At 43.3% G+C, this 21,900-nt stretch overlaps 1 protein-coding gene and 1 pseudogene across 1 annotated transcript; one reads left to right on the top strand and one right to left on the bottom strand.

Moving 5' to 3' along the window:
- The first annotated feature begins 3,923 nt into the window (after positions 1 to 3,923).
- SELE (selectin E) lies at positions 3,924 to 14,262 on the top strand. The gene is made up of 14 exons (XM_077901598.1): positions 3,924 to 4,046; positions 4,378 to 4,461; positions 5,027 to 5,413; positions 5,979 to 6,086; positions 6,477 to 6,662; positions 7,478 to 7,663; positions 7,764 to 7,952; positions 8,897 to 9,085; positions 9,203 to 9,391; positions 9,599 to 9,775; positions 10,272 to 10,382; positions 11,131 to 11,152; positions 11,260 to 11,332; positions 12,246 to 14,262. The coding sequence occupies exons 2-13, from the start codon at positions 4,404 to 4,406 to the stop codon at positions 11,306 to 11,308; spliced, it is 1,851 nt and encodes a 616-aa protein (XP_077757724.1). The 5' UTR covers positions 3,924 to 4,046; positions 4,378 to 4,403; the 3' UTR covers positions 11,309 to 11,332; positions 12,246 to 14,262.
- A 2,983-nt stretch (positions 14,263 to 17,245) lies between these two features.
- Positions 17,246 to 19,713, bottom strand: LOC144315200 (cyclin-K-like; annotated as a pseudogene).
- Between the last annotated feature and the right edge of the window lie 2,187 nt (positions 19,714 to 21,900).

Below are 21,900 nucleotides of genomic sequence, written 5' to 3'. Positions count from 1 at the left end.
TGATCATTTAATAACTCAAAAAAATCACAGCATGTTGTTTAACTTCTCTGGGTTCGTGTTTCATCCTCTGTGAAATGAAATGAATAATGTCTGCTTTTATTTTGTGAAATTTGTATGGAGTAATGTATGTAAAGCACTTGGTATCCAGTAGACACTTTATATATGATATCATTATTGATTATTACCTAAAGATGTCACAGCAAGGAAAAATAATGAACATTTGGACCTAAATTGGTGTCTTTTCCTATATTTATACATTATGTTATAATATATTATAGCAGCCAGGACTTCAGTCAAGCACCTTTGGTTCTCAGATGGGAAATCTGAGGCTTAAAGAGACAAAAAAAACCTTGCTCCAAGTCATGGAACTAACTAGTGTGAAACAGTAATCTCTTGTCATCAAAGACTGACCAGACCCCAATTTTTCTGATATGAAGCACTGAGAGCAAAGCTAAGAATAGTCCTTTAGGAAATCTCTGTGTTACAAAACAGGCAGCACTATGGCCAAGGAAAACAAGCAAAGGGATTTTTCTAAAATCTAGGGACATTTTTTTCAGTCAGTTAACCAGTGTCGGCAAACAGTCTGGCTACACTCAGGAAAAGCTCTGTCAATTCACCAGGCTGTCCGCACTTGTTTCTTCCGCTTTGGGAATTCACCGCAGTTGGCTCATTTTGAAGATATTCCCATTAGTTAGTTCTTAGATCCCAAAACAGAAAGAGGAAACTTTAAGATAAGGCGCTGCCAAATAGGAAGCAAGGAAACACATCAAATTTGTAAGTCTCACAATTGTTTAGGAAGTTCATAATGGGAAATTTGTGGAATTACAGAGTGCTTCTGAAGGAAGGGAGGATAATACCTGAATATCTATATACTTACATCACTTCTTCAAGCAGTTGTTCTCTTTCTTTAGTTAAAATCCACTTACTTTCCACCTATAAGAACTCAGAGCATCCACTCATCCCAAATATTACTTGTTTGGTCCCAGCACTGTTACAAATAGGGTCTCTGGCCATCCAGCAGAGAGGGTATCAGGATTAGCTACAGTGACATTTTAGTCAAAATTCTGGTACCTATCACTAAGCACCAGCCATAGGGTCTTCTTAATATTCTCTCCTAAATTAGGGTGGCCCTGGGCCGTTATATCTCAAAGTGTGGTGGGGTTTGGGCATCTGTTTCAGAATTATCTGAGATGTTCATTGACAATGAAGATTCCTGGGCCCCACCCAGACCCACTGAGTCAGAGTCTCTGAGCATTGGACCTGAAGACACACATTTTAAACAAGCTGCACAGTGAGACTTCTTCCTGTGAGAGAAGTGTCTGAACCCCACTGTTCCCTCTGAGCGTGGGAGCTCAGACTGAGGAAGAGCCCGGGGCTCTCACCTGACTCAGGTGTTCTAAGATAGCTACAAATCCCAAATGAGTGAATATGCCTTCCTGGGGAATAAATTCAAAAGGAACAAGACCAGCTTTCCATAGGCTTATGCTTTGATGAAGAAATTACATTTTAAATCATTATATTGTTAATTTCATTTCACAATCGGGGTATATGAGAAATACCACATTTCTATTCTGTAAATGGAATTGTGTCCATATTGGGATTTCCTCTCCTTACCTTAAACTCTGCAGAAGTACATTAGGTGTTGGCAGAGTAGAATGTGATGAGGAAGCTATCAAGACTAAAACAAAAAAAGTACCCAGCAATACTCCTCAGGGGAAAGGGAACCAATCAAGAGCCCCCAGAAGGCTACTGCCCATGCCTTGCAGTTCCCTTCAGCAGTGAGGAACCAAAGCCAAATTCATGCCTTGAAAGTTGGTCTTGCCCCATGTGGTTATGGCTGGTGCTACCATCCATTAAACCCAACAGTCTCCTGTACATACCTTTTATTTATCCCTAGCTGTTGGAAGTATATAGGATGGCTTTGGATAAAATTGGAACATTTGTCTTGGCAACCCCCATATCATTTTCTTGGCTGTCTCTCACTCCCTAAGCGATACTCTTCACCATAAAGGTGAGAATGAGTCTGGGCAATGAAGGGAAGGTCGGTAAAGTTCTTGATGCCCATTAAAGGCTGGCAAGAAGAAGACAAATGACTTCCAGGAAAAGGGATGAAGAAGCCAGGATGTGTGGCGCCTCACAGATGAAATAGTTTTGGTGCTGGAGCTTGGACTGAGCTCAGGTTTGCATTGTCTTTCTTCTTCCCTTAGTCTCCCCAGCGTGCAGGCTGTAAAGGAATCCATACGAAGCCAGAGTTTAAACTAAGCAGTAGAGGGACTGCGGCGTACATCTTCAGAACCTGGGAGATTCGATGGGGCTTTCAGGCACTTCTACTCAGCCTATTACTCAGGGAACATAGGTTTATTTGGGGAGGGGGAGATTATGCTCAAAATCTCCAGCTATTCAGCTCTTGCTCAATTGTTCAACTCATCCTCCATCTCCAGCAAGTGGGTGCCCTCATCAGATCCTGACAGTTGCTGTCTCTCCCCCTCCTGCCTCTCACTGTGCTGAGGTCTCCATGAGAGGGAGGCTAAGTCTGCTCATGGCCTCTGCAGCAACCCTGGAGCCTGAAGAAAGCCTCTAGGTCCCAGTACCCGGGTACCTGATTTGCTGACCCAACCTCAGGGGAATATTTTGGGAGAACGCAGGATAACTTTAAGGGTGAGTGGGTTTGGAATATCATGAGTCTGATAATAAAGTACCTTCCTCTCAAATTTACTCCACTTCTTATTCTCTTATATCTCCTTCTGGTATTGGATTATCTCCCCGAAGTTCTCTCAACGTAAATTTAGCCAAAGAGAGAATTTTCCTTTGCAATTAGGATCTTCTGGAAGGTACTTGTAGGGGTCAACAACTTTCCCTATGGAAATTTAAATGATCTGCACTTACTGTGTCTATCATTTAAATTAGACAAGATGCAGAGAAGGGGATATGCTATCACCCCAAAGAAATGTCAATATGAAGAGTAGAATAAGTGATATTATATAGATCCCCTTCACTTGCATTTGGACATAGGATCCTTTAAACTGTGTTATTTTTACTATAAAAGTAATAGAGAGCCATTGCCAAAATTGGAAAATGCTGAAAATACTCATGAAGAATTTATTCATGAAGAAACTTACCCCAAGTCTTGCCACCCAAAGTTAGCCACTGTTAACATTTGGGTACAGTTTTGTTATTCTTTACACATACATAATTTAAAACTCTTAAATAAAATTTGAGTCAATTAATTATGAACACATATAGTTTTCATCTTTTTTTTTCACTGAACAAATCATGAATAAATGTTTTCCAGACATGGACAACTAAATCTGTTTCCCATTTTTGTTGTTTTTAAGAAACAAGGAATTATTTCAAATATTTACCTGGGAGATATTATTTCTAGTAATTTAGCTATCATTATGCACAAGATCTGAGGATATACCTTGTGACTCATTCCTCTGTGAGACGCTGTAGGTTAAAATGGTTAAAACTGTAGGTTAAGATGAGAGAGAGAGAAAAGAAAAGATTGGTGGCCCACAGCTGACAGCTACAGGTGAGAAAATTAAGAATGGTAGTCCACAGATAATAAAACTAAGTCTGAGTTTTGCTTCTTTTCGTGGAATTCTGGTTACCACCACAATTACAGGAGAGATGCTGCTAAATTAGCAAAGTTTTTAAACTTTTTAAAGACATCAATTTTATGTTATTAAAATTTAAACCCCAAATGTATGCCATATTAATAGGATTAATGTAAAATAAAAGGGCATGTGAGCAAAGAAGAATTAGTTTGGAGGCTTAGAGTTTCTGACATCACTGTAATTTTTTGGCGTTATGGATATTCCCGGGAAACTTTTTGGATGCTGCTGGGGAATTCCTCTTCACTGGGCTTGGACATATCCTCCTATTACTCACAGGAAGCGAGCTTCCCTATAAAGGGGCTCCAACAGGAGCAGTGCTCTGCTGTTCTTGGCTGACTTCACATCAGACCTGTGAACTGGTACGAGACAGAAGCAGCAGTGACACAATCAAGAATCAAATCGGCATCAAAACCACTGCTTCACAGAATAGTAAGTGCAAAGTGTCTTTATGGGGGTGGCCATGAAACAAGATTATCCATATGAATAGAGATGCAGAAAGCCTTTTGACAAAAAGACTTGTTCAGGTTCTTGTTATATTCAGACTCATTAAACTCTGGCTTTTCTCTTTCATCTACATGATGAAAATTTTAATTTTGTATGTGTGCAATCCAGTCAACTTCTTTGAAACAAAGATGATGGCACTGTTATCCTTTACCTAAAATCTCATGATACTGCTAAAAACATCATTGTAGAATGATCTCAGTAACCGGCTACCTAAAATTTCTTTCTATAATGAATTTTGTACTCCCTCTCTCCACAGAAAGTCATTTCAAGACTAATTTTTTGATGAAAAGAACTCTAGAAGTCATGATCACTTCACAGCTTCTCCCTGCTCTTACTCTTGGTAAGTCAGTGTCATTTGTTAGACCAGAGTTTCTCATCCTTGACACTACTGGTATTTCAGACAGAATATCTGCTCCTCACAGGGAGCTGGTGCATTGTAGGATGTTTAGCAGCATCTCTGGCCTCTCTACACAACGTGTTCCAGCCTGGGCCAGGGGCAATTGACCTCTTTGTGTCTCAGCTTCCTAATGTATAAAGTGTTGATCATAGATAGCCTATTTCCCAGAGGCATTGTGAGAAGCCAGCATCACAGAAAGGGCATCAGATGGTGCTTAATGGTGTGTATTAAGTGCTCAAAAAGCTTAGTTACTCTGATTATTATTCTACCGTAGTGGACATACTGATAGATTATGGTGGATGAGCGCAGGGAGGCTCAACCACCAAAGGTAGGCGTAGTTTATGGTAGTTTCTCATCTGTACCCCTTCTTACTTTGGAAAAGGTGAAAAAAATTTGAGACATTCCAAAGGCCACTGTATGATGACAATAAGATTGTAAAAAGCCCAATTAATACAGTCAAACCATAGCAGTGCTAACCTTCCCATGCCTTTCATCCTTTCCCCTTTAGTGCTTCTCCTATTTAAAGAGGGTGGAGCCTGGTCATACAATGCCTCCACAGAAGCCATGACTTTTGACGAGGCTAGTACTTACTGTCAGCAAAGGTACACACATCTTGTCGCGATTCAAAACCAGGAAGAGATTAAATACCTGAACTCCATGTTCAGCTATACACCAACTTACTACTGGATTGGAATCAGGAAGGTCAACAAGAAGTGGACCTGGATAGGGACCCAGAAGCTACTGACCGAAGAAGCCAAGAACTGGGCTCCTGGTGAACCAAACAATAAGCAAAACGATGAAGACTGTGTGGAGATCTACATCAAGAGGGACAAGGACTCGGGGAAGTGGAATGACGAGAGATGTGACAAAAAGAAGCTTGCCTTATGTTACACAGGTATGGGCTGCTGTGGGAGAGAGGTTCAGGCTGTGGGCATCTTGACAAGTTGTTGACAGCATGAAAAATCTGGTCTCTACTATGGTAATTTTCTGTTCTAAAAAATATAATTTTAAAGCATTCTATTTGGTACATTATATCTTTTTGCTTCTTTGTGTGAATGTAGGAAAGCATGTAGGCAAGAAAGCATATGTGTACACATATGCATATATGTACGTCAATACATATATAGTATTATATATATATTGTATATGTATGTGTATAGTGTATACACATACGACACACTTTACTCATTTATGTGTAGAAGGAGAACTATCTTTCAAATTTATGATAAAGGGAATTTTCTATTCTTGATGCCAGTGACAGCTATACCCCTGATATCTCTACATTAACCTCAAGGTTTAAGATAGCTGAGCCCTGGCGTTATGTGAAGCACTTCAGTTAAAATCCCTGGCAGTCCCTATAATTGGTGACACCTCTGTCACACACTGCTGATCCTAAGTCCAAGGGAAAGCATAACAAGCACAATGATGATCCTCCACATCATGGATTGTGTTTTCTGCAGCTGCCTGTACCCCTACATCCTGCAGCGGCCATGGTGAGTGTGTGGAGACTGTCAACAACTACACATGCAAGTGCCACCCTGGCTTCAGAGGTCTCAGGTGTGAGCAAGGTAAGTCCTCGTTTCACCCATTCCTTCACTTGAGTTGGTAGCACTATCCTGTGTCCTAGATGACTTTGGTATCAGGTGTGCATGTCTTCCCTTCCCTGGGACATGTAGTGTCACGTGGTGCGTAAGAGCCAAGGCCATCATGCCTTGGCTTCAAAACCACTATTACTTACAGCACCTGGACTGGGTAGTTAAACTCCCTGAGTGCCAGCTGTCTCACTGTAAAATGAGGGTGGTAATAATAGTACGAACCCCAATAGTTAGGTCTATGTGAATGAATGCATACTGCCTGGCACATAGGAGGCATTTGATAAATTGTAGTTACAGTTTCCAGGACTTTCTTATTTTATGCTGGGTGATAGAGAGCAGATCTGACGTGGTTTCTCCTTTCAGTTGTGACCTGTCAAGCCCAGGAGGCCCCTGAGCACGGAAGCCTGGTTTGCTCTCACCCTCTGGGGACCTTCAGCTACAATTCTTCCTGCTTTGTCAGCTGTGACAAGGGTTACCTCCCAAGCAGCACGGAAGCCACACAGTGCACTTCCACAGGGGAATGGAGCGCTTCTCCTCCAGCCTGCAATGGTAAACCTCTCTCCAAATGCACACACAGCATTCTCTAACTCATCCCTGTTGCCTTGGTTTTTGATCCAACTTACAACATTTTCAAAACTCCAGGGAAAGTTCTTTTTGTTATTGTTTTTAATAAGACTTCTTCTCCCAGCCAGCTTGTGTGGCCAATAGGGCACCTGCTTGGGTTGAGAGAGTTTTTTATTCCATGTTTGAGATGGGTGCTTCTGAGGCTCTGGTGGTGTGTAAGGGAATGCCTATAGCAGTGGCACCACACTTTGAGAAATCTTCATGACTTCTCTCCCCCTGCCCAGCCTCTCTCAATGCAGTACATAAATTGAAGACCATGGTAGTCAAGCAGTCCTGACAGCGTTTTTTTTTGTTTGTTTGTTTGTTTGTTTGTTTCCTCAGGCTTATCTTTCTAAGCTGGAGATGGAAACTTTTTGTCTCCAGGTCCTGCTGGGCTGACATAAATGAATGTGTTGTGTATGTCAGTATTCTTGCTGTCACCATTAGTCATAAATCCTGATCTAGAATCTGTTTATTTTTCTTTGTTTTTGCCTTAAAATAGATCAGAGACATGATGAGGTATGTTAACACAGGCCAGAGACCACTCAGCATAGTCAAAGTATAAATCAATCAGGGAAGATGAAGGTATTAGGAAAAAGCATAAAAGCTTTATTGTGTCTGTGCATGCTTCCAAGAATTAACCTAGGACTTTGGGATCTGCTGTTCGAAGGCTGCTTCCTTGCCCTGTTATAAACTTCAACTCAATAGGAAGTGAACGTATCATTCTTCTGTAAAATTCATGATGCTTTCTCAATCCTCAGTGGTTGAGTGCAGTGCTTTGACAAATCCTGCCAATGGAGTCATGGACTGTCTCCAAAGCTCTGGAAACTTCCCATGGAACATGACATGTACCTTTGAGTGTGAAGAAGGATTTGAACTAATGGGACCCAAGCGCCTCCAGTGTACCTCATCTGGGAACTGGGACAACAGGAAGCCAACATGTAAAGGTAGAATGGCTCCATAGCAAGATTTACTGTAAACATTTTTTTCTCAACTTGTACTTTAAATGGTCAGACTTGCTAATGTCCATGATTACCTATGTTACAGCTGTGACATGTGGTGCCATCGGCCATCCTCAGAATGGGTCTGTGAGCTGTAGCCATTCCCCTGCTGGTGAGTTCACCGTCAGATCCTCCTGCAATTTCACCTGCAACGAAGGCTTCCTGATGCAAGGGCCAGCCCAAATTGAATGTACTGCACAAGGACAATGGAGTCAGCAAGTCCCAGTTTGTAAAGGTAAGCCCAAGAGCTCCTCCTTTACACATCCCCTTCCTGAAAGGGCAGCGATCTTCAAACATGGGCAGTTAAAATGAAACTAGATGCCTACTTTGACTAGAGTAATCAGATGTGATGGGCAACATTCATCTTCTATTTTGAGTTTCATACAAAAGAACCAAAGCTTACCTGGGGAAAGGATTGTATATACTGAGAGTGCATGCTTTGCAGGTTTCTTGACTGTGCCGAGCAAATAGAGCTTTGTAGACATTGCTATGGAGTGGGCAGAGAGCTTAATCTAAGGGGAAATCACATGAGAAGATTTAAAGTGGGATTGTGAGAACATGACTTGATTTTAAAACTCTTAATACTTTTCTTCTGAAACTGCTCATAATTAGCAGTGATGAGAATGCACCAAGTGTGGTGTCATACATAAAGACACCCTTAATACATGCCTAAGTGCTAAAACTTAATTCATTTTAAAGCAAGAGCAGTGATGTTGAAAGCAAGCTATCACAAACTGGTATTCTTACAGCCAGATATTGTACACAATCATTTCTAGTGGTAAGAAGCCACAAGACCAAAGCCAAACTGCAAAGCAGACACATTTTATGTGCTGCCTCCTTACCTTCCTTATATTTTGGCATCATCCATTAGCATCCAGGACCCATAAGTTGGTCTCTGACTATGTAAAATCTTTCTCTTGACTGTAACTTCTTTCAAATGTCAGAACAGTGCTCAGGATCCACTGGTTCTCTTAAAGGCTGTCCTTTACCGAGGGCCATTATCAATGAAGGGGCTGGCATTCAAAGAAAACAGTCATCTTCCCGGTTGTCCAGGGATTAATGAAGAGCCTTGGTATCTCTGAGCATTGCTTTGTCCAAAATGAATGGATTCATTCATCAAATTCCAAGGACTCGCCAGTTCCACTGCAATCTTTTCTGACCATCATTTTGATGTCTCAGCTTCTCAGTGCAAGGCCTTGTCCAGCCCAGAGAGAGGCTACATGAGCTGTCTTCCTGGTGCTTCTGGAAGTTTCCAAAGTGGGTCCAGCTGTGAGTTCTTCTGTGAGAAGGGATTTGTGTTGAAGGGATCCAAAACACTCCAGTGTGGCCTCACAGGCAAATGGGACAGTGAAGAGCCCACATGTGAAGGTAAAGTTTTTGCTTTAATATTAAGATAAAAACTATTGAAGAGCTCAGGATTTGATTATGTGAGACACCTGCTGCTGCCTGATACAGACTTTTAATGTGCTCACTCATGTCTTCCAGCTGTGAAATGTGATGCTGTCCAGCAGCCCCAGGACGGCTTGGTGAGGTGTGCCCATTCCTCTACTGGAGAGTTCACCTACAAGTCCTCCTGTGCCTTCAGCTGTGAGGAAGGCTTTGAATTACATGGGTCAGCTCAGCTTGAGTGCACATCTCAGGGACGGTGGTCACAGGAGGTCCCCTCTTGCCAAGGTAGGACTGAGTTTAGACTTTAAGGAGTTAGGTCAAATACTTTGTATGTATCTGAAGCAGTATTGCCCCACGGGGCTTGATCCTAATTCCCTACATGCTGAAAACTAAGTGCTTATATGTTATGTTTACTGATGACTTTTCAGTCAGTTTTAGCCATTTTCCCAGGAGATTTTTGTTAACATCTACCTATGTGCTCATCATTTGCAGTGGTGCAATGTTCAAGTCTGGCAGTTTCCGGAAAGATGAACATAAGCTGCAGTGGGGAGCCTGTGTTTGGTGCTGTATGTGCGTTTGCATGTCCTGAAGGATGGACACTCAATGGCTCTGCAGCTCTGATGTGTGACGCCACGGGACACTGGTCTGGGATGCTGCCTACCTGTGAAGGTGAAGCCCTGATTGGCACTGGTTGTCTGGGGGACTGGAAAGAAGAAGGGGAAAGCAATGAACCATTCATTAAATCAGAAAGGTTCCCAAGGTTAATAAGCTGGAGAATATTTAATTTTGTGGTGATACAGAGGAAACAGAAGAGGTGGCAAGTGACAAGGGGTACGGGTAACAGAATGGGTAACATTCTGACAAGTGGAAAAAGGGGAGATACCGGTCAAAGAAGGGAAACCAAGTAAGGGAGAGAGCACCCATGCAGTATTGACCGAGGAGCAGTGGGTTCTGGCAGATAAGAGCTCTCATGGCAGTGGCGGGATATCGTCTGGCACGGGTGGTTTGGGCTGACCTCAGAGGCCTTTAGTACCTACCATGCCTCCTCCTTATGTATTGAAGTTGATGGCTAATCAATGTGCAAAGGAAAGGGCAAATGGCCAAAACAGAAAGACTTTAAATTCAGTTCCTTCTCATGACAGTTCTTCCTCCACTGTTTGCCTAGCTCCCACGGAGTCCAGCATTCCCTTGGCAGTTGGACTCACTGCTGGGGGGACCTCCCTCCTGACAGTAGCCTCATTTCTCCTCTGGCTCCTGAAACGCCTGCGGAAGAGAGGTAAGGGAGCTTGTGAGTGTATCCCACCCAAAATGTTTTTGAAAAATGTCTTTTCCCCCCTCACTGATGAATCCTGTTTTCTCTTGCACATTTAAATAGTAATTAGAAAAAAAAATAGTAATTAGACTCGAGTTGCTAGATAAACACTAATAAACTGCCATTAATTGAGCCATGGTCTTAGAGAAAGGGTGTATAGTACAACTCAAAGTGGGAAGAGTTTTAGGAAAAATAAAAGTTAACAGTGGACAACTCTAAGGGATGCTGTTCACCGGAATTCTGTGGTTCCCCTGGGAGCTGTGCAGTCAGACTTATGTAGTTAGTGCTCCCAGGAAATGGCTAAACATTTCCAAAATATTTATTTGGAATACAGGCTTAAATGTGGGGTATCTCCTGGGGACTTATGCAAACATATCTAGCCACACTTATGAGTTGTTTGGCTTACAGAATATTTATTATTTTTCGAGTTAAATTCTGACATTTATAAAATGGGAAATCGCACATAAAATCTAGATTTGGGACTTCTCATGAAAAACTGGCAGGTGAACTTGACAAGCTGAGGCTACAGCTATCCGCTGAGCCCTTAGGATGAGCGTGTGCTTTGCATGTCACCAAGATGTGTTTGCGCTCTGATTATTACAGGGTCCCCAAAGGAATGATGTTCCCTGGTGAATAGAGCCATATTGTTTCTGAATTTGATATGTTCTTAAAAGTCTTTTAGTCCAAATTAATGGTTTTCTTTTTCTTGCAGCAAAGAAATTTGTTCCTGCCAGGTGAGTTGTATTCTTGTCTGAAGCATGCCATTGACTATTCTGTACATTTTTTTATCTGTTTGTGTTGGAAAACAGTGTTTGACTTAGTGTTCTCATGTATTCCACAGCAGTTGCCAGAGCCTTCAATCAGACGGATCCTATCACATGCCTTTGTAGTTATTTTAAGTCCAAAGGAATGAGGTAAGATTTGAAATCACATACGATTTTGAGAGAACGTATCTGTTCTTCGTGTTCTGTTGCTCCTTGAATTCTCCAAACCTGCCTATTTTCTGAGGCAGAGTATTACCATCTTCACAGTGTTTTATGGAAAGCTGTTTCATTTCTTTGTAGAAGGAGGGGAAAGCAGCACAGATCTGGCCTTTACATAGTGATTTCCCTTGTGAAAGTTAATAAGAATAATGATAGCTAACACTTATGTGATATTTACTATTTTCTACGTACTGCCCTAAGATAGGAATTGTGTGAGATAGGGACTGTTGCTATATTTCTTATCATATAGATGAAGAATATGAGGCACAGACAAGTTACATAACTTGCCTGAAATTTCAAAGCTAGTGAGCCAGAATTCAAACCGAGGTAGTCTAGATCTAGAACTGTGTTTTTGGCCACTCTGCTCAGCTTTGTGAGAGTTTGGAAGAATCAAGTCCTCCCTGAATAGATTTTGTGAACTAATAGACTTTATATTTTTAGGCAGTTTTAGATTTACAGAAAAAGAGAGCAAAAACTAGAATTCCAACATACCCCCCTGCTGCTCCAATTTCTTCTGTTATTAACAACTCAAGCTAGTGTGGCATTTTGTTACAATTGATGGGCCAATATTGATACATTATTATTAACTAAAGTCCACAGTTTAGTTAGAATTCTTCTTGGTTTTGTATATTCCACAGGTTTTGACAAATGTATAATGCCATGTATCCATTGTTATAGTATCATACAGAATAGATTAGTTGCCCTAACAGAATAGGATTTTGTTGTTCAAATTTGGACTCCCCAGTGACAGTGAACACAGTGGTTTGTGCTAGAAGGTGAATTTTGTTGTTGCTATTGATGCAGAATATTAAGTGTCCTGATGGCATGCACCCTTCCTTTGCAGGAACACCGGTACCTCCAGGGAACTAGAACAATACTCTGATGATGGTAGAGACAGAGAGCACTCCTCTGGTTCCTGGCACTTCTCACCTCCCACAACCTGCCACCTTTACAGCTGAGAGCATGGCCCCCATGAGGAGTTCAACGTTCCAAACTCCAGTGGGTGAGGCCAGCCTGCCACCAGCAAGACTCAGCTTTCTCTTTCCTCTTCTCGGCATCTGGAAAATGTTGGCTGATGGAGGGAAAACATGTTCTCTTCCAGGCAAAAGTGAAGAGACTCAGGCTCTGGAATCTCCGAATCCCTGTTCTAACTCTCTTCCCTGCTCACTGTGAGATCTCAGCAGAGAAACAGTATTTTGTGATATTATTTCTTTCTTTTGCTCCTCACTGTGTCTCAACTACTGATTACACGGTTGCTGTCACTGGGATGAATAATTGTCAAGGAGTTTAGGGGAAACAACTTGGTCAAAGATATTCTATCACCAACATGCAAAAAAAATATTTTAAATGCCCACAGGCGAGTACATGGGGAAATCCTGCTTAATACTTTGTGCAAGGATTGCTAAACACAGTCCTAATCCCTTTTACCCCTGTGGGATTCAGTGCATTTTAAAGTGTTCTTAGAGATTTTAAAGTGTTCTTTTATTTGCATTGGCTAAAGTACAATTTTCCCTAATTCTTAATTCAGTGTAAGTGTTTAGAGACTTTAAAATATATGCATGTTAGAGCTATGATAGGGTAAAAGTTACTTATCAGGGATCTTTGTTTATGAAGGGACTCTAATGTTATATCTGTAGTAAATTCATTTTTAAAAGGGGCAAATGCTGTCCCCAGTATTACGTGAATCAGTGTAAAGTTGTGAATGTTTTTACTATAGTTGCTTTTAAAAACATGAATAGTGGGGCACCTGGGTGGCTCAGTCAGTTAAGTATCTGACTCTTGACCTCAGCTCAGGTCTTAGTCTCAGGGTCATGAGTTCAAGCTCTTCATTGGGCTCCATGCTGGATGTGGAGCCTACTTTAAAAAAAAATAAAAATATGAGTAGTATCAGGAAAGTAGAACCTGCATGGCATATATTTGTACACTGTCAGCTATTTTTTCAGAGGTATGTGGTTTTCCATGATGAAAAACTTCCGTGAGGCCATTTATGTATTATGTAAACATAAATGCAAACCAGTTAAGGTACACTTTTATGAATATCTTTGTTGAAAAAAAACATATAGAAATATGGATGTACTTTGCATTCTTACAAAGATGCTTGTCAGGTGCAATGTGTCAATATATAATTCTTGAATATTACATAAAATTTTAAATTCATGGTAGGAACTCACTGTGTAAAAGATTTGCCCAGTGGATTTTTTTAAAAAGTGAAGACTTTTAATATTTATTCCCTAATTGAGTTATTTTGTTTATTAGGATGTTCATGAAGAAAGGAAAGTCTGTATGAGTGTTTATATTTATGTATAAAGGAGTTTAAAATTCCTAAGGAATCTCCAAGATTCAATTGATCATTGACAGTGAGAAATTCTTGGCCCGTCCATCACCAGAACTTCTTGCTCCATCTTGCAAATGATGTGAGAATCAAAACTGTCCCACACTTTCACTAATTTAGCATGTATTGAAAAATAAAAGTTTCAGATTAAGTGCTGGCTGCATGTTGGCAAAGGCAAAGCCAAAAGTAAACAGAAGAGGCTAAGGGTCAGAACGTCAGAGATTTTGACAGGGCAAAAGAACTCTGGGAAATAAAGCTACCTATGGAATAGGTACCTATGGAATACCTATGTATCATTTTCTCTGAAATTGCTCAAATATTGTAAATATGAATATTTGTATATACTGCAATGGAAATATTGTCTGGAATGTAAGTGTGGTCTGTGTTTGGGTTTGATAAAGTATTTTAAATTATGATTTTAAAATATTTTATAGCTTTTAAAGTATGTATTTATTTAGGCTTATGCCATACCTATTTTGTATTTGACATGGCAGTACAAAGTTTGATAATAAAAATGTTTGTATTTAGATCTGGGTGTAGGTCCTTTCTTAAAAGTTCTATTTTATTTGGATAAAATTCACATACCATAAAACTCACCCTTTTAAGTGTACAGTCCAGTAGTTTGCGTATATTCTTTTTTGGGGGGGTATATTCTTAAGATGGTGCAACCAACACCACAACAGAGCTGTGGATATAATAAAGGGGATTTTATTTTTCTTCGTAATGTCCCAATGGTGCCAAATCCTTCCTATTAATAGCTCTTTTAATAATCCTTAACCAGCTGTATTCCATTCACACTGACAGCCTCAGAACAGACCCTTACCACCATCCCTGGATTGCATGATAAAATCCCTAAAACTCATTTGTCTCCAGGGTCTCAGTTTGCTGTTGGGAGGGACTGTGTGGTTCCAAGTCATTGCCACAGGCCACAAGTCACACAAAATCTAGTCTTGCCTATCTACACTCCTCATTTCACACCATCCCCCTTTAGGCGTTACACTCTATCCACAACGGAGAGCTGTGTCTGCCCACTTGGTGCTTTTGAACACGTTGGCTTCTTTCACCTGGAGTTATCTACCCTCCCCATCTAGGAGATCCCCACTTTTTGCCTGTTTGACTCCTACTCCGGTTTCAGGTTCTCTGCTCAAATGTCCCTTCATGACAAGTGACTGCTTAGACTAGGTCATCTCTTTAATGCTCTTACAGCACATACTTTTCTTTCTTCCTTTAATTCTAATTAACTAATTATTTGTGTAATTGCTTAATGTCTGTCTTTTCTACTAGATTCTAAGTTCCGTAAGGGTAGGAACAAATGACCTTGTTCATTGCTGTGTTTCTAGAATGTAGCATATTCCCAATATGCTGTAGATACTTAACAAATATTTTTTGAATGTATGAATGAATAAGTGAACAAACAAATGCAGATGGGCTCACGATAAGGAGCAGGACCTTTTTTCTCAAATGGAATGAATTGTCTCAGAAGGCAAGTTTTAAAATCCAATTATGGAGACAAGATATGTTTGGCAACAGTACAGAACAGAACAGAAAAAAAGAAGGAATAAAGGAACTAGTTAATGGCCTGGATGTTCAATGAGGTACGATTGACAAGTGTTCCAGTGAGATACTTGAACACTAGATCTACAAGAATAGGCAGCAGTAATTAAAGAGTGAGATGCTGGAGTATGTGATTTTAGAGCTGATATAGTTTTGGGTGATGTCAAAGTTGAGGCTATGTCCAACTATGTCCAACCAAACTACTAAGGTAGTTTAAGCTGAGTGAAGGAGGATGCTGTTGGAGAACTGGGCATCCAGGCTGTGGGGTTACTGGTTGTTGGGTAAGACTATGCATTCCTTCTACCCATGATAAACTCATGTTGGAAACTGCAGTGAACACAGCCTTGGTTGGCAGCAACGGACAAGTAAGCCTTGCAGTCATCTGTGATGGGGGATAGGCACAAGGGAAGGCCAGTGGTCCTTTTTATGGACCTAAGGCTTCTTCTGTCAATGGTACTCCATGACCCTTCATTCAACCATCTCACGGTGGGCAAATAGTCCTCCAGAATTGGCTTCAGTCTCTCCAGGGTTTTGTGATGGTTTATAATGCTCACCTAATCATTCTAGTTCTGCCCTTTGGGGACCACAGAATACCTGAAAAACCACTCTTCTCCTGACCACCATTCAAGTGGCTGCTAACATGTCCTATGACCTTGCTTACCCAAAATCTTCTCTTTAGATTGAATGTGCACTATTTTTAAAATTATTATTATTGAAGTTCATATAACATAAAAGCAACCATTGTAAAGTGTGTGATTCAGAGTGGTACATTTCGTAGTGCTGTGCAATCACCACCTTTATCTAGTTAAACATATTCTCAACAAAAGAAAACCCTATACCCATGAAGTCAGTTCCCATTCCTCTCTCTTCCTAGCCCCTGCCAACCACCAGTTTGCTTTCTATTTCTATGGATTTGTCTATTCTAGATATTTCATAAAATGAGGTTGCACAATATCTGGCCTTTTGTGTCTGACTTCTTTAACCAAGTGTGATGCATTCAAAGTACATCCACGCTATACCATGTATCAATACTTCACTCCTTTTCATGGCTGAATCATATTCCATGGTATAGATGAATGTGTACTAACTTTAAGCCAAGATTTTCACTGAATGCTCAAGAAAAATGTTTTTAATAAATACAAAATCCATCCATATGACTCAAAAACATCCATACAAAAATGCTTTGATAAAAGCCAAAAAACGTCACTGATGAACTAAGTGAGAGGAACTTAGTGAGGAGCTAAGCTGATGTGGTCTGAGTCCTCTAAAATCTAACTTGACATAAAATGTATAGAAAAGTGAACAAATTATGTGTATATCTATTTAGATGTCACTAAATAACTCCTCTACGCCCCCACACCCCCCAAAATCCCAAATTTGGTTGGACCTGAGGTCTCGCTTTCCTTCGACAAGGGCCTGAAATTTCGTTGTATCATGTAGCCATGGTACAAGTCTGGAGTCTCGAGGTAGTTTTGGCTGGGTGCCAGACGACCTAAACCAGCTTGCTTTTTCCACCCCCCCCCCCTTCAAAATAAGTTTAATACAAAGGATGTAAAAATCTCTAAATAAAAAAAGTGGCTTGTCTGACCTACTGGGTGTCGGGAGAGAACATCACAGAATGAAAGTGAGGACAACAGCTTGACTTCAGATGGAACTGGACTATTTGAAATGGCATTTCCAGGAAAAATAGGCACTGATCTCTAGAAGGAAATTCACTCCTTACTGAAGCTATTTCTTGAGCCAATACGGCTGGTTAACATTTTCACTAGGGCGGAGGCCCGGTTCTCCCGACGCGGAGGACGATCTCCCGATTTCATCTCAGGGTCGGGTCTGTGTCTTCCCACACTGCAACTGGCTGGTATTCTAGAAGGTACCCTGCTGCTTACCCCCTTAAACTACTCTTCGAGTTGATTGGAAAAATTTTGCTTTAAAAATCAAGGGAAAGAAAAGGCATCGCGTTATCTCACCCAGGCTGCCCGCCCCAGCCCCCCAACTGGAGGCATGCCGGGTGGGGGGACGGGTGGCGGCACAGGCGGTCCTCCCGGGGGAGGGGGGGCGGACAGCCGGAGGGGGGTAGCTGGCGGGTGGCAGGCCCAGGTCTGGGGGAGGGGGAGGGGCACTGCGTGGGTGGGGGGCAGGCGTGGGGGTGGGGGGGATGTTGGGGTTGTAGGGAGGGGGAGTGGGGGGCATGGCAGGAGGGGGGAAGGAGGCTGGTGGAGGGGGCACTAGGGGAGGGGGCGGGTTGGGGGGGTAGACGTGTGGGTGGCAGGGCAGATGCGCTGGCGGGCCCTAGGCTGGGGGCCGGGTGCCATACGAGGGGCCCTCGGTCTTCACCATGGACTGCAGGCTCTGGTGGCCCCCTCCTGACATGTAGGAGCTGGTGGTAGACGTCGCGGTCACGCAGCTGGAGGGCGGTGGGGGCGGCAGGTGCCCGGGGCGGGTGGGCCGGAGGAGGAATCTGGACTTTGGGGAGCTCACTGGCATCCACAGGGCTTGGGGGCTCCGCCTCGCCTAAGGGGGTCCAGACGGGAGGCTTCGGGTCTGCAGGTGGGTGGGCCGGAGGCAGTGGAGGGTGAGCGCTCTCAATTTGGGGGATTTAGGTGGCGGTGGTTCTGCTGCTTTGCTCTCTTCCTTGGGAGAAACAACCACGGTGGCTTCGCCAGCGGGCGGGGAGGACTGGGCTGCGGGAGGACTGGCTGTGGGGAGGACTGGGTGCGGGGAGGACTGGGTGCGGGGAGGACTGAGTGCGGGGAGGACTGTGTGCGGGGAGGACTGGGCTGCGGGAGGACTGGGCTGCGGGAGGACTGGGTGCTGGGAGGACTGGGTGCTGGGAGGACTGGCTGTGGGGAGGACTGGGTGCGGGGAGGACTGAGTGCTGGGAGGACTGGGTGTGGGGAGGACTGGCTGCGGGGAGGACTGCCTGCGGGGAGGACTGAGTGAGGGGAGGACTGGGTGCGGGGAGGACTGAGTGCTGGGAGGACTGGCTGCGGGGAGGACTGGGTGCAGGGAGGACTGGCTGTGGGGAGGACTGGGTGCGGGGAGGACTGGGTGCTGGGAGGACTGGCTGCGGGGAGGACTGGGTGCTGGGAGGACTGGCTGCGGGGAGGACTGGGTGCAGGGAGGACTGGCTGTGGGGAGGACTGGGTGCGGGGAGGACTGGGTGCTGGGAGGACTGGCTGCGGGGAGGACTGGGTGCTGGGAGGACTGGCTGCGGGGAGGACTGGCTGTGGGGAGGACTGCCTGCTGGGAGGACTGGCTGCGGGGAGGACTGGGTGCAGGGAGGACTGGCTGTGGGGAGGACTGGGTGCGGGGAGGACTGAGTGCTGGGAGGACTGGCTGCGGGGAGGACTGGATGCCGGGAGGACTGGGTGCGGGGAGGACTGGATGCCGGGAGGACTGGGTGCGGGTCGGCTTGTCGGGCTGCGGGCCCTGCTGCGGCGGGGGCTGTGTGGGCGGGCGGCTGTGAGGCCTTCTGCGCTGGCTGGGGCGGTGGCACCTGTGGCGCTTGCGGTGTAGACTGGGACTGGGGACGTGGGGGCTGCTGGAGCTGGTGGGGTGTGTGATGAGGCATCTGTTGTTTTCCTTGTGGGTAAAGATCCAGGATTGGGTGGCAGATGTCTTCCAGAACGTCCACAGGGACATCCTGCACAAACTGCTCCCACCATCTCCTATACATGGGTTTGGAGGTTCCATTCTCCTATTTCAAATTTGCACAAACGTCCTGCGAGTTACATCACTGCCACTGCTATGATCTCTGGCTCCCACTAGTGACAAGGTCGTGCAGAGACTGTCATTTACAAACGTCCATGTCATTTGAACCAACTTTTGAATTTTGTTTTTATCGCCTTTGAGTTGTTTGGCTGCTTGAGGAGAAACTGGTATGGATGTTCCACCTGTAAATCAAACTTGATGGTCTGGAGTAGGATTCTCTCTAGAACCATCACTTCTTCCTTTGGATCATTTCCAAACTGGCCAAATTGTACATCATTTAATAAACTACAAAGTGTTTTGTTGATATCTTTACATTTCTTTGGCGTTTCTTCTGTTTTCCCAGCCAGAAGGAGACAACAAGCTCCCGTCACATATCTTGAGAATTGCTTGAAGGAATGAAACATGTAGAAGCGATTAAAATAAATTATTCCAGTTGCCAGGGTATCATAGTGTAATCCCAAGCGTGTGCCCACATCAAAGATGAATAGAACCCCTTTTTGGTGACACCGGGCCTCAGTGGCTGGATCGAGTCCCTCCAGCTGTGAGGGTATAGGAGCCAAGTCTTTCTTATCCCAGTTAACATGGTTTTGTGTGGTCCAGGTTTGCTGAGGTTACTGAAGGGCTTGAATTTTCTTTATTCTCCTTCATTTATTGAAGTAGACTTGTTCTTTCCAAAAGATTTTCTGAAAACGTTAGAATCCCCCCACCTCAGGCAAGCCCCTTAGCGATGTCTCTCCTCGCCGACTGCCCTAAACCAGCTTTCTAAGAAAATCCTAGATCTCAGCTTTCAAAGAAGAGTAAGAATGTCCAACAAACCAGTAGAATAACAAAGATATCCAACAAAATAATAAAACTTAAAAAAAGGGGAGATAAAGTCTTTCCTTAAAAGAAGAAAAGGACATTTGCAGTTTGTTTATTCACTTATTCAACTGGCATTTATAGAATGCTGGACCTTCTGCTACTGAAAATATGGAGAATTAATATTCTGAAAATTCTACTGCTATATTTTAAATTTATAGGTGGATTATAATAACCTATTTAAATGAATAGCTGAGCTTACAAAAGAAGAATGGACATCTCAGAGAACAAAAATGATTAGGAAGCAGGTGCCTGACCATGTAAGATTTTGTGAGCCATCATAAGGACTTTAGATTTTACTCTGTGTGGGGTGAGAAGCCATTGGAGGATCTGATGTGTGTTCTTGTGTTCTGGTCATCTTCTTCCCCTCTGCCACACCCCCCTCACTATCTATCCATTCTCAGGCCTCCCTGCCCTGTGTCCCAGGAGGCTGAGCCCTGCAGACTGCATCACTGGCGGGCTGGTGCCTGACTGGTTTGACTAATAAGTGATTGGATATTTTGATGGCAAAGCCAACAAAATTTGATGACATATGAGATATAAGTTGTCAGAAGATGAGGGGAATCTCACTAACACCAAAAGCTTTGGTTTAAGTAACTGGAAGAATGGACTTAGAATTTACTGAGGTGTCAAGAAGCTTGGGAAGAGGAATTCAGAAGTTCATTTTGGCACATGTAAAATTTGAGAGGCTTTTATTTCATTTTTAAAGATTTTACTTATTTATTCATGAAAGACACAGAAAGAGAGAGGCAAAGACATAGGCAGAGGGGGAAGCAGGATCCCCATGGGGACCCTAATGTGGGATTTGATCCCAGGACTGCGGGATCACATTCGAGCCAAAGGCAGACACTCACCCACTGAGCCACCCAGGTGTCCCTTTGAGAGGCTTTTAAAACAATTAAATGGAAATATCAAGTAGGCATTTGGCTGGGAAGAGTCCTTGCTGGAAATACAAATTGGGGAGTCATCAAACATTTAGATGCTCTTCAAGGTGAAGAGGCTGGCTTGGATCACCAAGAAAAGAAGAAAACTAAGATGAGCACTGGAGCACTCCAAGCATTTGCAGAGTGGAGAGATGAGATCAACAAATGAAACAGAGAAGGAACATTTCTGCGAGGTAGGAGGAGAACCAGAGACTGATTGATTAGATAACATGAGGATGGAGAATCTGTTGTTGGCTTTGGTGAAATGGAGGACCTTGGGGGAGCAGTCTCAGGGAATCAACATGATTGATAGTCTGATTGGACAAGTGTCAAGAGAGAATTGAAGGAGAAGACTCAGAAATACAAGTCTAGACATTCCTTCAGGTTATGATAGTAGGAACATGGGCACCTCATGGAGCTCCTTGGCTCCAGCTTTGTCCCCACTTCAACTTGTCTTCCAAGTTCTTGGTAGAAGGTGTGCCCCCTAATCATCAAGATCAGAGGCTTCAGAACTGACTGGCCTTGGTTAAAAACCCCAGCTGTGTCTCTTATTAGATTTGTCACTAAACACAACTTCCTTAAGCTCTCGGAGACCCTTTTAAAATGGGAATGATGATAGTGCTGGCTGGGGGATAGTAGTACTTAACCTTCATGAAGATCCAATGACCTGATCCATGTGCAGTGTTGGCAGAGCTCTCCAGTTATTGCTGTTATTACTTATCTTTTAAAAAATATAAAGCTGATCATATCCTCACTTTTCACTGTCCTCCATCATATAGGTCCTAATTTCATATGCAGCCTATTTCCTTCATATTTTACAGTTCAGAAATGTAAAAGTACTCTAGGTCCCCAAAGTCACAGGGCAAAAACCTCCCCAGGGCTTTGTTCTCATTAGGGCTTAACTTTAGGAGGTACCATTACCAAGGACCTCCACCTGGGGGCGAGCAAGGAAAGACGGAGCAGGAACTGTTGACTGAGGCTAAACAGGCATCAGGAATTGGTTCAAAACGCTGCTGTTTTGACTGTGTGGTGTTTGCAGTTATCTGGGACCCTTTACCATGGATAACCAAGAGTTAGCACAGGGTTTATTCAAAAAGAAAGGCAGGAAAGAGAGACAGCAA

Source organism: Canis aureus, chromosome 6, assembly GCF_053574225.1.
Source record: "Canis aureus isolate CA01 chromosome 6, VMU_Caureus_v.1.0, whole genome shotgun sequence".
Classification (NCBI taxonomy): Eukaryota; Metazoa; Chordata; class Mammalia; order Carnivora; family Canidae; genus Canis; species Canis aureus.
The sequence above is the reverse complement of the archived record's forward strand: the minus strand, read 5'-3'. Positions and strand labels throughout refer to the sequence as shown.

What these genes read in the sequence shown, in the direction of transcription:
- SELE (XM_077901598.1), top strand. Translation starts at nt 4,404, where the DNA reads ATGAAAAGAACTCTAGAAGTCATGATCACTTCACAGCTTCTCCCTGCT. An exon ending in CAGGAAGCCAACATGTAAAG is followed by an intron (nt 7,664 to 7,763) that starts GTAGAATGGCTC and finishes CCTATGTTACAG; the next exon opens with CTGTGACATGTGGTGCCATC. An exon ending in GCAAGTCCCAGTTTGTAAAG is followed by an intron (nt 7,953 to 8,896) that starts GTAAGCCCAAGA and finishes TTGATGTCTCAG; the next exon opens with CTTCTCAGTGCAAGGCCTTG.